The sequence below is a fragment of the Buceros rhinoceros genome, unplaced genomic scaffold (assembly GCF_000710305.1).
Source record: "Buceros rhinoceros silvestris isolate BGI_N320 unplaced genomic scaffold, ASM71030v1 scaffold16538, whole genome shotgun sequence".
NCBI classification, from domain to species: Eukaryota; Metazoa; Chordata; class Aves; order Bucerotiformes; family Bucerotidae; genus Buceros; species Buceros rhinoceros.
This window is the reverse complement of record NW_010428771.1, coordinates 51,119-66,552: the sequence shown is the minus strand read 5'-3', so window position 1 is coordinate 66,552 and position 15,434 is coordinate 51,119. Positions and strand designations below refer to the sequence as shown.

General features: G+C 39.1%; 1 protein-coding gene across 2 annotated transcripts; it reads left to right on the top strand.

Moving 5' to 3' along the window:
- Positions 1 to 2,338: 2,338 nt before the first annotated feature.
- NIPA2 (non imprinted in Prader-Willi/Angelman syndrome 2) lies at positions 2,339 to 12,689 on the top strand. Of its 2 annotated transcripts, XM_010142405.1 has the most exons (7): positions 2,339 to 2,395; positions 6,899 to 6,957; positions 7,334 to 7,553; positions 9,206 to 9,262; positions 10,040 to 10,130; positions 10,705 to 10,865; positions 11,748 to 12,689. In XM_010142405.1, the coding sequence occupies exons 3-7, from the start codon at positions 7,415 to 7,417 to the stop codon at positions 12,383 to 12,385; spliced, it is 1,086 nt and encodes a 361-aa protein (XP_010140707.1). In that variant the 5' UTR covers positions 2,339 to 2,395; positions 6,899 to 6,957; positions 7,334 to 7,414; the 3' UTR covers positions 12,386 to 12,689. The 2 variants fall into 2 exon arrangements, with proteins under 2 accessions (XP_010140707.1, XP_010140708.1); XM_010142406.1 differs by lacking the exons at positions 2,339 to 2,395; positions 6,899 to 6,957; positions 9,206 to 9,262 and having other exon boundaries at positions 7,415 to 7,553.
- Positions 12,690 to 15,434: the final 2,745 nt, after the last annotated feature.

The following is a 15,434-nucleotide window of genomic DNA, read 5'->3' as shown; positions in this document are numbered from 1 at the left end:
CTCCCTCCCCCTGAGCCGCGCAAGGTCTGAGGCGTTCGGCGCTGTGGGGTGGCGCTGCGGGTGAGGAGCGAGCAGGCCGGGACGAGCCGTGCTTCCTCCGGGCGGGTGGTGGAGGTTGCGTGTCTGTCACGGCTCCGGGTGGTGTTCCTGGCTACAGGAGCCCGGGAGACTTTCGCCGTGTTGGTTTCTCCTGAGCGTGGAGCTTGCTGTGGCTTTGGACTCTGGAAGCCAAGATGGAAAGTATAAATCTAACAAGCGTTAGGCTCTCCAGCTGGGCAGAATTGGAGGGTTATGGTATGCCAGTTCTGCCAGAACCTTCGTACTTCTTAATCGAGCGTGTGTGCTGTTAACCAGCGCGCTAAACCAGTTTGTCTTCGGGTTGGTTCAGGACTGACTTTAGCTGAGACTGAGGGCTGCACGGCTTGGTTCCAGATCTACTTCAGCAGAACTTTAGAGCTTTTCGAAACTGCTTTCGTTTGAGGTGGAGAAAGAAAATTTTAACTTTGCAGTGTGGTTCATAATGATGATTTTGTTCATTCTCATACTGTGAAGATATAGGCTGGGTCTGACTTCTTAGTTCTGACTTTCTTCCCAATCTTTTTCAACCTGTCAACTTTCTCTGTTTTTCAGCAATATCTTTAACATTGTTTTTAATTAAAACGTAAGACATCATGAATATTTCTGAATGGTTTTGATATGCCTCCTTGTATACAGTTAAGGGTTTTTTTCCCCTGAAAGGTAGCAAGTTTGTTGATTGGAAATTGCGGAAGTTTTCATTAGTGTCGTCATATTTAGAATTCAGTGTCACACCAGTTCAGGTTTTGTTAAATTTATTAATTCTCAGGATAAAGTCATGGCAAATAGAATGCAGGTTATAGCAGATTATCAGTCATGTCAAAGGAAAAACAGAGACTAATATCTGCATTCAACTTCAACTTACTGCGTTATCTTAAATTTGAAACTTCTTGTCTTAAATACTAGAGGTAGAACTTCAGTGAACCTTGTGATGGTGACTCATTCTACTGAGAAGTGAAACTAACATACTAGATACAGCAAAGATGAAGCAAGTCATGTCATCGGCTCTTAAAGTTGAATGAATTTGGATAGACTTCTGAGAAATAGTCAATACAGCATCAGCTATAAAGCGCCGTCTGTACTTGGCGTTTAGTTAAGGAGTAGCACTTGTTTTGGTGAAGATACTTTTTGGTTCTATGTGAAAATGCATTAAATGAAGGTCATTCTTTTTACAGAAGAGAAAAGCTATAAACAACAAATACGAAGAATAATATGTACAAAAATTTTTATGTGGCATTTTCTTGTTTTCTCCCCATTTCTTAAAATGGAATGCTTGTTGCGTTTGCTTTATTAATAGAAATCTGCTATAAAGGATAAGTTTCCCCACCGTTTCATTAAAAATATGCAACTTTAGAACTATAGTGTATATTTTGCTTTCCTAGTACTTGTGCTAGTACTCTAGTATATTATATGTACATAACATCATTAATTTGTTTATAAACTTTGCCTGTGTAATATGTAAATGATTATATGTATAAGTTTGCTCACATTTAACTTTGACAAAGCTGGAAAAGAGTATCTGTATTAGGGCAGACTTACAGTGCACAAGTGAAATAACGTGTACAGAATCTTTGGGTATGTGTGCATCTTGGCCTTTTAAAGACGCATGTTTCTAGGTTTTAAACCAGTAGCTCTTTTATCTTTATGCTATGTTGATCTGTCCTTTCAGTGTTCTCTCTATACTTGTGTTTAAAAGATATGTTAATGAGTGGACAGATCGTAAGTGAGGAAAAAGACTTGGATTAAAGAATTAGCTATAATTAGGGGATTTTAGTAATCTTACTGAGAATACTCCCTGCTGCTCTGTAGTTCTGTGTATAAGCATACTAAAAACTCACTGTACCAAAGCAAATAATTAAAACTTTACATTAGTATTTGTAACAGAAGTGCTGTAGTGCTTAAAACTTACAGAACAAAACTGAAAGGACTTGGATAGTATCTCAGGTCAGCTTTGGCATGAGCCCTTCTAAAGAATCTGCTCAGTTCGCAAGTTAGTTTATTTGATAAATGAAGTGAAGCACAAAGGGATGAAATAACTGTAATGCTTCAGGTGAGACATACCTAAGGAAGGTCACATTTAAAATCACACTGCTTTCTTATTCAAGGATTTTTAAAATAAAAATCCTCTCTCTTTTTAAAGCGTAGATGCAACAACGTAGTGTATCATGCATGAAAATGAGATTAACTTGAAATGATGGACATATCTTTTTTTTAGCTGAATTCTTAAAATGCCAATTAATATTATTTTTAACTTATATTTTAGAAACCTAACATTGAAATATTTAAGAAGTGAATGCCTCTGGATTTTGGAACAAAATTGGTATGTATAGTGAGCCTTCAAAAGGCTCATCACTAAGCATTTGTGGTGTTGTTAGGGAATGTTTCTGTTTCCTGTGGTTTTATGCCTGTGGAAAGGAAGAAGGGAACACATAACAGTCAACATAATAGTGTGTATTTGTTAAAAGCAACTTGTTGATTCAACCCCTTTTTCTTCCATGTAAAGTTTTATGGCTAGGAGGACACTAAATAGGTGCTGTTTCTTGTGGAGCTCTTGTAAATAGGTAGTGTTGAAAACAAAATACCACAGAACAGTTCAGTAGATACTGAATGGCTGTACCTAACTACATCTTGTCAAACCAGATCTTTGTTTGAAAATCCTTCTGTGTGAGTCATGTCTGAGTCTTGTGCTGTTTAGTATTAGTGATCCAGTTGAAAGGACAATTGGCACTGAGCAGGGAAGGGTCACCAATGTGTAAACTCAGGTGAATATTTTCAGGAAACATTTCTGAAAAAAAGCAATGCTTTTTATAGGAGTAATTGAAGGTTATTACAGCCAGACAGAAATAACTTACTATACAAATGCAGATTAGAGAACAGTAGTTCTGTGGAAAGGAATGTGGAGGTTATACTATAGAGAAGTTGAAGAGTCAACAGTAGATGACTACTCAGGAAGGGCTAAGATAACCACCTATTTTATGAAAAAAGAAGTATTGTCTTCTACTATGTTGTGGAAGTAATAACAACTCGGCTAAAATACTGTATGCAGCTTTGGGGGTTGCACTTCATAAGAAAAACCTGTGGACTACGGGGAAAGGACCCAGAAGGCAGCACAGCAGGAGGTGCCAAGCAGCTGACTTGCAGAATAATGTTCAGTAAGCTTTGGTAGTCAAAGTGAAGGTCTAGATGAAGATCATTAATGAGAGTTCCTAACAACATCAGAATATCAAAGCATGGCTGCCATGTTTGTGAGGTTTCTCCTGGGAGAAGCTTGGCTGAATTACCCGTAATGAGCAGCAGCAGTGAATGATGCTGTACATGGCAAAGGGCTGAAGTAACTGGCCTGTTAAGGGCCTTTTGAGCTTAGTGACATCATCTTTTTCATGGGTAAGAAGATAAGTTTTTAGACAAGAAACTTCTGAATTCTAGCATTTAAATATTTTAGCATATATTTAGATTACTTCAAGGAGAAAAGTCTGTCTGCTGAACTCCTGAGGGCTGGTGGCCACGTAGGCGAAGTTGGAACAAACCACCACATTTACTTTTACTTACTATTGCTTCCATAATATGTACAACTTGTGGAAGTGGTACTGCTTTTCTTTGGCTGGTAACTTCCTCATGGTTATCTGCTTTTAAATGTAAAATAGTGTTTCATCTCATGACACCACTTTTAGTGTTTGTGAATGTTCAGATAGCTTATTTGTTACAATAAGCTATATAACATCTTTTAAGCACTCTGTGCTGCTTTTGGGAGAAAAGGACTTTTGAGCAAAGAGACAAAGAAGTATTTCCTTGTGTTTTAGACTGGAGTGTCTGTATCTTGTCAGCATTTGTGATACTTCTTGGTTACATCTTAAAAAATAAGCAAACAAACTTGGTGGCTATTCTGGACTTGTTTCTGTCCTGCATTTTTTCAGAAAGCTTTTTCTCCATCTGATACTTCAAACTCAGTAAACATTCCCTGTGTTGTCTGTCATTGTATTGTCGCACACTGCAAGTTATGACACAAGATAATAGAAGATCCACAGGCAGTTCATAAATGAGTGGTTCTTCGAGGCGTTGTGAATGTTACAGCTTCTGTGGGTAGGAAAGTTTCATCTTCTCATTACGTCTCTGGAATTAGAGCAGCAAACTAGTACTCCTCCATGAAACTGCTAGTCTTGGATGGATGAAATACTGTCTGTGTTAAAATCAGCTATCAAAGAACCTTTGCAGAACTACACCAAATACAACTAAAAACCACTGCCAGCTTTAACTCCTACATTTTCTGGCTTCTCTCCTGTTCATAACTTAGTCCTCTGGCTACTGAAATGGGACAGCTTTGGCACGTCCCAAAGCTGGAAGGTGAGAGTAGGGTTTATTCCAGAAACTGCTTATATCATGTCATTTTCTTTTTTCCAAAAGATGATGATTTTTCTTGATATTTATGAGGATGCATTAGTTCCTCTTTTACTAAGTCTTAGGTTTAAAATTTAACTACTGTTTTCCTGAACTGTAAAACTTCCTGTGCCTGTTGTTGCTTTGACTTTGCAGCTATTCATGTCAGTTTGACACACGCGGGTTACATCTGCGCTGTATGCAAAGCGAACCAAATCTCTTCAGAGAGAAGTTGGGTTCACCATGACTGTGCAGCAGAAATGATAAGCAAATATGGGCACCTTATGTATAAACCTTAATGTAACAAGTGTATAAACCTTAGATGGAAGTATGGCAATCCAACCCAAGTGAAAATGGAACTCGCCGTGTCTGGGAGGATAAATAAACTTAGTAAGAAGAGCTAGTGGTAATTTATGTGAAGAATTGGTTAAGATTTGAGTTGTTTGGAAGATTAGCAAAGTGGTTGATGGGGAACCAAAAACTCTGTAATGTATTTGGGACATGGGAGAGAGTAGATCTACTGGGTTTTAAGTGTAGCATCCTTAGGGTGTTTTTAAGTCTAAATTCAGAAAATTACCTGTTAACTCACAAATTTTCCTCATTGTTCTGCAAGCAAATTCTTCCTCCAAAGAAAAGCAGCCTGTGCTTCTTCCTTTGTCTCTGAAATGCAGTGGGTGGAAGATGTCAAGATGGGACTAGCTCATGCTCTTTACCTCTGTCAGAAATATTTTCATGTAGATGAAGGTTTGCAAGCCAGGGAGAGGGGAGGGGAAAAAAAATGTGTTTTTGCCAGTATGGTGAATTCTGTATTAGTAAAAAGCTACACTAGTAAAAATACTCCCATTAGTAATGTAACTAGAGTAGCAACTGTTGAAAACACTGGTGGAGTAGAAAAGATCAGCAAGAGAAGTCCCTCCCCAAGGTGATGCAATACTGGTGTAATTTTTTACATAGCTTGAGCCAGAAGAACACTCTTAGCTTGATTACCTGAGCAGTGTGACTTACAACTGCTAGAAAATATGGTGGCTTTTTCTTGCATTAAAAAATGCTTTTATTCAAAACCAGGGAAATACTTGATGTAGTTAGTGGGGTGGCTTGTTCTGGTCAGAATCCCACTCTATTTATTTTTTTTTTTTATTTTGTTAGGTGATTTTGATCATGCAAAATTTAAACTTTATTTTTAAAAGCTAGAAAATGAAAGCAGATCCTTTCAGTTCTTTTACTTAATTGTTTGAACTGTGATTCTTGCAGCATTTTGAATAGCGCCATGTCGAGTGCTTATTAAATGCGACTGCTTTTCTAGTCTTTTTCACACCCTAACTGGATGGAAGTAAGAGGATCTGTGGTCACTTTTAATGTTAACCCATCTGTAGATCTGTGCTGCTTTTTTCCTAGGGGCATAGCAAATTAATCAAAGTCAGAAGCAAGAACGTACAGGGAAAGGTAGTTTTGGAAGAAAACAAATTTTGATGAGACAGGTGCAGGAATTGAAACTGTGAACTGACATGGCAGATAGGAGTGTGATTTTGTCTAGTCTTGCACTCCCAGTGGGTGCGTCCATCTCTGCCTTGGCAGGAAAGAGGGTGCTTGATATTGCAGTGCCTTGACATGAGCGTTGTACTCCTGCTTGGGTGAGCTGCTGCTGTATCACAACAGTAAAGCTGTGGAATTCCGACTCCAGTAAGCACTGAAATGGAAACATTTTATTGCATCCACGTCTTTTAAATCAAAAGCTTGTTAATGCAACTTAGGTCACATGCCACGCTGCTGAGTATCTGGAAAATAATTGCTTAGGGAACTAAATGCTAGTCTTGGCACATCTGTGATTGGTGTTCCCAGGAAATAAAAATCGTTTTATCTATCTATGAGTGTTTTCTTCCTTTAAAATAGTTCTTTGTACTGTCATAACTATCAGTTGTCTTGAAATCAAAGTCCAAAAATAGTTTTCATTTCCCTTCTTACTATAGGGAGGTTAATCACCTTGGAAGTACTTAGAGCTTTTTTCTTCAGTTTAAAAGTTATTTATAGAGATACCTTAAATTCAAAATCTCATGTGTTAGATGGAATCCAGGATATCCTCATTGCAGCTTGTAACAGGAGAAAAGAAGCACTGAAATAAATTTTCTTGTTAAGCTATAGGTTGAATAGGTAAAATCTTGATTTCTAGCCTAAAAATTATGATCTTCTGCTAAACTTACCTAACTAAATTTTGCATTTTAGCAAGCTAGGTGAAAAGCTTTTAAACTGTAAACTCACAATAGTTACTGTAGCTAAAAAGGTGCTTCTTACAAGTATGGGAAACTCTGTAAAATATATGAACAAACAGATGCCTTATTTCTTGTTCCAGATTTTCCTGATCGTTAGAGGATAAGTGCACGTGCACATGCATCTCAAGCTTGTTTGTGCTAGTGAAAAACACCCATTCTAATCTTCTCTTTCATTTTTCTAGTGAGTTTATAAGGAAGAAATGCTGTGGCTGTTCTCAAACTCTTACGAACTGATTTCAGTGTAACTAATTGTTTGCTCAGTATCATCAGTTACATGATGTCCCAGACATAGATCTGTGTGCTTGACGAAAAGAAAAATAAACCAGACAGCTGTAAGTTTTCCTTAACTTTTTAAAAAGAACTTTTATTTGTTTGGATTTCAGTTTTTATACACCAGGTCAGAAGCCCTTCCTTCTGTGCATGCAGACTTGTTTGTCACTCATCCATGGTTCAAGCTTACACATGTTTCAAAGTTCGCCTTTTTTTAAAAATAATTTAAATAAACACACATATAGCAGAGACCATTCACAGGAGAACCAGTTACATGAGCTGTTAAGGATTTTCCTGTACAGTATGTATTTCTACTGATTTAATTGTGATGTGTTTATTTTGCTCAGGTTTCAGTGTTGCAGCATCTTTTGAGTAACAGAAGTTCTGCTGTTCATTGATCAATGTGACAGTCTTTAGTAGTTTACGAGATGAGCCAAACTCATGGGAGATATGACTTCTGTATTGGTCTGGTGTTGGCGATGAGTTCCAGCGTTTTCATCGGAGGAAGCTTCATCTTGAAAAAGAAAGGCCTTCTCCGGTTAGCTAGAAAAGGCTCCATGAGAGCAGGTAAATACAGGTTTAAGAAACTTGCTGATGTTCAAGTTTTGCTGTTAACAGAAGATACTAAACTTATGATCTTGTTTTGACTTTTTTTGTTTGTTATAGGTATATGAAACCTAAAACATTTAGCTGATGATAAGGTTTTTCTCTGGTGTCAGATCCACCTAACTCTCTGTGCGATACATATTATTGAATTTGCATGTGATGTCCTCTAGGGACACTGGTTAAAGGATTCCTTTGCTGTCAGTTAAGTCTGAATTGTACTTGCAAATTGAACTTGGAAGCAGCACTCTTAACTACATCTATGCTCCTGAATGAGTGAATTTAGGAGAATGTTAAATGTGTTTTAGTGTCAGGAGATTGTTTTAGAAGACTAAAAATCACATGTAATAATAATGCGTAACAAGTAGTGTCCCCCAAGAGTTCATACTGAAAGCAGTACTATTTAATATCTTCATCAGTGAAATAGACAGTGGATTGTGTGCACCCTCGGTGAGTTTGTGGATGACACCAAGCTGAGTAGTGCAGTTCATGCACTGAAGTGACAGGATGCTGTCCAGAGGGACTTGGACAGGCTTGAGGAATGGGCTCATGCAACCTCATAAGGTGAAACAAGGCCAAGTGAAAGGTTCTTCACCTGACTCGGGGCAAGCCCTGGTATCCATACAGGCTGGGGGATGAAGGGATTGAGAGCAGCCCTGTAGAGAGGGACTTGGGGGTACTGGTGGATGAAAGGCTGGACATGAGCTGGCAGTGTGCACTCACAGCCCAGAAAGCCAACTGTACTCTGGGCTGCATCAAAAACAGCATGGCCAGCAGGTCAGCTGGTGAGACCCCACCTGGTGTGCTGTGTCCAGCTCTGGAGTCCTCAGCACAAGAACAATGTGAACCTGTTGGAGTGGGTCCAGAGGAGAGCCACAAAGATGATCAGAGGGATGAAGCACCTCTGCTATGAGGACAGGCTGAGAGAACTGGGGTTGTTCAGCTGGAAGAAGAGAAGGCTTTCTTGCAACCTTTCAATACTTTAAGTGTGTCTGCAGGAAAGATGGGAAGGGCCTGTAGTGACAGGACAAGGGGCAGTGGTTTTAAAGTGAAGGAGGATAGATTTGGACAGGATGGTTGCAGCATCCTCAGGTGATTCATAAGGTTGAATCCAAATATTTTTAATCCGGTGCCTGTCATCTTTGCTTCCAAAAGATGGTTATCTCGAGATGTGTAATTCATGCTCCCTGGTTTGAGATGGGAAAGCGTGACTGCATTTCACATGTTTGTACATACAGTCAACCACATAAACCACGCACGATTTCCACAAAATAGCGATCTTACAAGAGACGCATAACCTGCCTTTTCATGTTATGAGTGAGTTGAAAAAACTGTTTTTTGGGGTAATGCAGATATGGTCATCAGTGCCATTTCTACTGCAAAAAAAATAAAATAACTGTTCTTTAAGTTGGCCGGTGGAGGCATATGCACATCAGAAATTGAAGACGCTTTGGTTTCAGCTCTCTAATTATAAGTTTCGAAAGGCTGCCCATGTTTTTAGGGGCATGGGCTGCAAAGATTATTGTATGTTATGACAGTATTATCAGCGCCAGGCTTACCTTACTCTTGGTCAATGTATTTTTTTAATGGAGTAGCAAATATTCTCTCAATTTTAGGTCAGGGTGGTCACGCATACCTTAAGGAGTGGCTGTGGTGGGCTGGACTTCTTTCAAGTAAGTATCAAAAACATAATCTGTATGATAAGTTTAAGTAAATAACTATGCCATAGATGGCAGCGAAGGTTACAAAAAAGGAGCAAAAAAGGATTCTACAATATATGGTAAAGCTGTCTGGTGATTTGATGGATGCAGCTCCAATGATTTTAATATGACTTCTTTCACACCAGGATTTTTTTCATTAATTTAAGCGCCCTCTTTGGGCAGCGGAACTAGGCAGATGTTGGGCTTCCTGATTCTCTTCACTAGCATATGCCTTCTGGTTTTTGTCTTAGCAGAGAAGTGCTTAGAGAGACAGGATTCTTTAGAAGGAAGCATATTTTGGGATGGTGTCTCTTTTCTGAACTTTTTTGTTTTTCATTGCTTAAACTCTGGACTTACTGGCTGTGTTCAGGTAACTATGGCTTAATGTATGCATTGCCCTATATCCTGTTATTGCAGATTTCTCCCTGCAGAAGTTCACGAGTCAAGCTTGCAGGCAGGGGTGCTACAGCATAGACACCAAAATAAAACACCTTCTAGTTTGGCTGAATTAATTTTAATACCTGCTTTAGTCCCGTAGCCTGTTTTTAAAATATAATAGTGGCGGTGGGTGGGTGAGGGGGGCGGGGTGTTCTAGCTGCTAGTACTGTTAGCTGAACGCTACAATTAGAATTTTCTATTGTTCCCTTACTGCATGTTTGTGTCTACAAGAACACTTGCACTGATTCACAGGTATGTTGTGTAAGACAGCCTAAGTCCCCTTTTTTAATTATTATTATTATTACTCTGCAGTGGGAGCTGGCGAAGTAGCTAACTTTGCTGCCTACGCTTTTGCACCAGCTACATTAGTGACTCCTTTAGGAGCTCTCAGTGTTCTTGTAAGGTAAGAAACACTAACAGAAAGCAAAGCAGTGTGATTTCAGAGAGAGAAGTAAAATGTTTATTTAGAAATATGTCACTGAGATGTGCTGTAATAAATGTGGTTTGTTCTTAATAATACTTGTAACATCAGGAGTAACTTTCAAGTTTCTCCAAATGTGATTATGCTACAAGAGGGTTCTAGCAATGCATCTGCACCTCGATCTGTGAAAAGCTATCATCCTCCACATTTCAGAAAATTGTTTATACAACAGAGTAGTATTTTAATTCTTAAGAAGAGTTAAGATTTTTGTCTTTTAAAAATACAGGTTTTTACTTAGATGCGGTTTTTTGGGAGGCAGCATAAAAAAGGGGGTTCTGGGAAGAGATGCCTCATTTAACTGGTAGTTCTGTCCATAGCAAGTATCTTGAGATAGATAGATAGATAGAATATAGCTATAGATAGATACAGCTATTTTTCAGCAGCACCTTGTGTATGCAAGTGAAATGTACAGTCAAAGCAACCCATAAGTTGATGAGCAAATCAGTGAGTTATTACTAACTCCATGTTTGCTGGTGGTTTTTTTTTTTCTTCCTAGTGCCATTCTGTCATCCTTCTTTTTAAATGAAAAACTTAATCTACATGGAAAAATAGGGTGTTTGCTAAGTATATTGGGATCAACTGTGATGGTAATTCATGCTCCACAAGAGGAGGAAGTAGAAACTTTGAATGAAATGTCCCACAAACTAGGTGATCCAGGTAAGAAAAATGCTGGCTTGATAAGGATGCAGGCCATCATTTCTTTATTACAGTGTCGTTACTGCTGCTTTCAAGTTCCAGGGAGATAGCCTGAGTCTGCTTCACATTGTCAAAAGTAGAGATTTCAGTTCGGTGACATAATTCCATAGGGAGCTTTGCATGATGCCGGTGAACTTGTCTGGCCTTGAGCAAAGTGTCTTGATGTGAACCACTGCAATGACACTTTAAACAAATGCAGCAGCACAGTTGCAACTTCTATAAGGATGGTTTTAATTGAAGTGTGTCAGTGTCTAAGCCTCGCTTTGAGCTATCCTTAAAATGAAGTAGGTGCTGTGGTGTCTGCTGCGAAGTGTAATCCTAGAAACTAGCTTCTGTGGAAGATGAGGCACTCACAAATACACATGTGCAAAATACTGTATATGCAAAGACAAATCTCATTTTAAACACAAAGAAATAGCCAGCACAGGGATTAAAAAGCTGATCTTAAGGAATGATCTGATTGTTGGAAATCTGCCAGTCAGTGTAGCAGCCTGCCCAAAAACACACCTCCCTAAATAGCGCTGAGACACAGGCCTCTGTCCGGTGGCACATACGCCTCACTGAGGCTGTGTGCAAGGCGGTGTAGCAATCAATCCTGTAGTCATCTCGCTGAGACTGGTAAGGGTAATACTACACACCTGAGTTTTCATTCTTTGTTTTGGCTAGCTCCCTCTGAAATTGTTTTAATGTTGGTGTTGGGGGAATAATGAGAAACAAACATTCTGAACTCTTTTGTTTAAACTGAGCTGATCAGATTGTTAATGAGTGTTTTCTCGGTACCTCTAGGATGCTTTTGACAGTCTATATAAATAACAAGATTTTTCCTTTTCCCCTTCACCACAGGTTTTGTGGTCTTTGCAACTCTTGTTGTCATTGTGTCTTTAATTCTAATACTTGTGGTGGGACCTCGCCATGGACAGACCAACATTCTTGTGTACATAACAATTTGTTCTGTAATTGGAGCGCTATCAGTCTCCTGTGTAAAAGGTTTGGGCATCGCTATAAAGGAACTTTTTGCAGGAAAGCCTGTGCTGAAACATCCCTTGTTTTGGATTCTGCTGCTAAGCCTTATTGTCTGTGTTAGTACGCAGATCAACTATTTAAACAGGGCTCTGGATATATTCAACACCTCGATAGTGACTCCAATATATTATGTAATCTTTACCACGTCTGTTTTAACTTGCTCTGCCATCCTTTTCAAGGAGTGGCAACACATGGCGGCTGATGACATTATTGGCACCTTCAGTGGCTTCCTGACTATTATCGTGGGGATCTTTTTATTGCATGCCTTCAAAGATGTTAATTTCACCCTAGCAAATCTGCCCCTCTCCTTGCGGAAAGATGATAGAGCAGCAAATGGTACTTTGCTGAGCACATACGACTGCTTGAATCATGATGAAGAAAGTTCTGCCTGTCTAGGTGAAATGCAATCCCCTGAGAGTCTCTCAGCCAGGAGAAACGGAAGTCTGTCAGCCTTCTGAAAATACCTGTGTGTTACTTAAGAACAGTTCTGTAACTCTGGCATTTTTTTTTTCTGCTGTGAAATGTCTGAGCTTGTCGGGAAAGTCATGTACTTTTTAACAGTATATGTAGACAATCGTTAATTTTTGAGTTTGATTAGTTTGGATAAAGAACACTGAAGGGGTTTTTATTTGCCTTATTTTTACTTTAAAAACACTAAAATGACCTCAGACCACAGTTGGTTGTTTTGCTTAAGTTATATGTAAATACTTTCATTTCATTCTTCTGTTTTAAGATGTATTGCACTAATGACAATTTTATCAAGAATAAATTGCTTTATTTCTGCATTGGTGGTAAAAAGATTGCAGTGAACCTGGATCCTTTGTACTCGTGCCATGACAGAACACCGAGTGACTCTAATCACACTAAACATGGAGCTGCAGTAAGTACTCTTGTCCCGGTTTGTGAAAGAGGAAGGTAGAAGCTACAGCCAGGCAAGCCTAATCCTTTGAAAATACTGCTTAACTAAAGCTGTACGTGAAACTTGCAGGATTTGCATTAAAAAAACCCAAAACCAACCTTACTACATCAGAGTAACTGGCTGGCAGCAACAGCGAGGCAGGAGCTTCTGCCATGCCCGTTTATGCAGGAGGGAGTAGCTGAAAAAAGAGCTGCTCTGTGGTGTTGATGTTACAGTTTTGTCTGCAGTAACACAGTTGCTGGCTGTGACACTAGGTTTTTTAAAAAGGGCTGCACTATCAGAACATAGGGTCGTTGCTTAAAAAGGGGGTGAGGCAGGTAGCTGGTATTTAAGTTTGCTAAGGCAGAAAATAAAAATTAGTGATGTAGTAGTTTAATAACATTTCTACCATAGATGTGAGGGTTAGAAATTACTTGGGACAGAGACAACTAGTTACTGCTGTGTCAGTTTTACTGCTTATTGTTTAATAATTTAAGATTAGTGCTAGGACAAAAAAAAGAAGTGGAAAAAAACCCTGTGAAACCAATTCCCCTGTCTTCCTTTGGTACATGTCATGTGCTGGTGGGGCGAGGGTGTCCAGCAAGAAAAGGGTTCTTTAAATGCTAGGTGAAGAATGGGAATTGAACTTCTGTTCTTAAGGGACATCACACCAGCAGCGCTCTGTCGAAGAAACAGGTCCCTCTAATGCGTATGCCACAAAGAGCATGGTAGCAGGGAGTGGCAGGGAAGGAAGACATTGAATTCAGGGTTGCCACTTCTAGTACCAAAGCACCCACTTATCCCCTGAGCAGGTTACAGTTTCATAGAGAGGACTCCCTTACTTGCTGTGATAGGCACTTTGGCCTCCAGATCTACCATTTTTTATGAGAATTGACTGAAAATGAAGAAGTTACGCCTTTTGTGCACCTCACTGCATTTTTTCCTTTTAGGTAGGAGAAGCAGTTAGACCAGGTGAAGAGGTTTTACCTCCCATCAAGTCTAATAATTCTGTTGGAAAAAAGTAACCTATGTTTGAAAAATAGGAAACATTACAGGACTAGTGTCTGAATTCTCTTAAGCTCATACTAAAGAGAAAAATGTGATCATAAAACTATTAGCATTACTACATAATTTAAGATGGTAGAGAAGAGTTGTCTTGCCGCTGAAACTTAACTGGTAAGAATTGGAATTTTCTTCACTCACTCCATGATCAGTTGTTTTTAAATAGTTCTTAAACCAAAAATCAGGCTTTACTAATTAAGGACTTCTACACCACAGTGCCAAGCCAGAGCCTCAGGTATGTAAGACTTATCCCTAAACCAGTTATCATCTTAACAAATTAAGTTATTAATTTCTTTAATTGAAGCCTGAAGCACAGGAAGGCATTTGGTTGACTAGAAGTCTACTGAGAACTAAAAAGAAATGTTTCTTAAAGAAAACTTGTCTGTTAAGCACCTTGTAAAAGAAATCCTGCAACAAGCCGGTGTAACAAAGCACAAGCATTTCCTGTGTCTGTCTCCCACACAGCAGAGACCACTCCAGAATAGCAACTCTCGAGCAGAGATGTCCTGGGAAAACTTGTGGTTGTGGAAATCTACTTACAGGCAGCCTGGTAAATCTTCATCCTCTGTTGGGTGAGGAATTTCAGTTAATTCTTTCTTCAAGATTCAGTTCCCTGCCATCCCAGTACCTACACATTCCTCATTTCCTGCATCCTTCCTCTGTACCCGTTACTAAACTCAGCTCTGTTACTGTGAAACACCTGAAAAGAGCTGAGCAGTAGAGCTGTGCTGTAACCTAACCTGGAACCAGTAAGAGGGAAGGGAGAAAAACTGGTTCTCAAAGGGATGTGGTCTTGGTTTCACTCTGTGGGTTAGAAGCATTAACCAAATAACATCTGCAGAAAGCCATATCCTGGGTAAAACATGTCATTATCCGCCTGTGTCTGTTCCAGCCATCTTAATTCATGTTTGGTTTGGGTTTATCCTATGAGCCAGCCAAAAAGCTGTTAGGATTGGGCAGTGAGCACGCAGGAGTTAGTTACTTACTACTTTTGGCTCCACAGGCTGCTTTAAAATTCAACTTTTACAGTTCCAAAGTTTTACAAACCATTTTACTGATTCGGTGTTTGCATAGTACAGTTAAAGAGTAATTAAACAACTACTTCCCATACATAAATCACGATTAACACCATTGGAGCTTATGTGCTGGGACAGATTACATCATCTGGTCAGTGTCATCAAAATTCTTGTAAACAAGAATTCCCTATCAGTTGTAAACTTTGTGTGTATTTTTGCACACAGGTAGGTATTGCCAGCCAAAATGTAAATCGTGTTAGAAGCTCTCATAGGAAAAAGTGAACAGTCCCCATTCTAATCACACAAACTACTGCCTCCACGTTCAATAACGTTGAAACAATCAATCACCTTAATTAGCCTTCATTTCCATAATTACTCAGAGAACAGTCTTGCAAAGAGGAAGAATAATCAACTGGCTAGAAAAAATATTCACAAAGCACCAGCAGTTTGTTAGTTGGGGTTTTTTTTAATAAAGGCTAATTAAGCAATTAATGCTCTAATACAAACAATTAGGAACTGATTTCTAATTTT

Coding starts and splice junctions, on each gene's coding strand:
- NIPA2 (XM_010142405.1), top strand. CDS start 7,415: ATGAGCCAAACTCATGGGAGATATGACTTCTGTATTGGTCTGGTGTTG. Junction 9,263..10,039: donor GTGGGCTGGACTTCTTTCAA/GTAAGTATCAAA, acceptor ATTACTCTGCAG/TGGGAGCTGGCGAAGTAGCT. Junction 10,866..11,747: donor CCACAAACTAGGTGATCCAG/GTAAGAAAAATG, acceptor CCTTCACCACAG/GTTTTGTGGTCTTTGCAACT.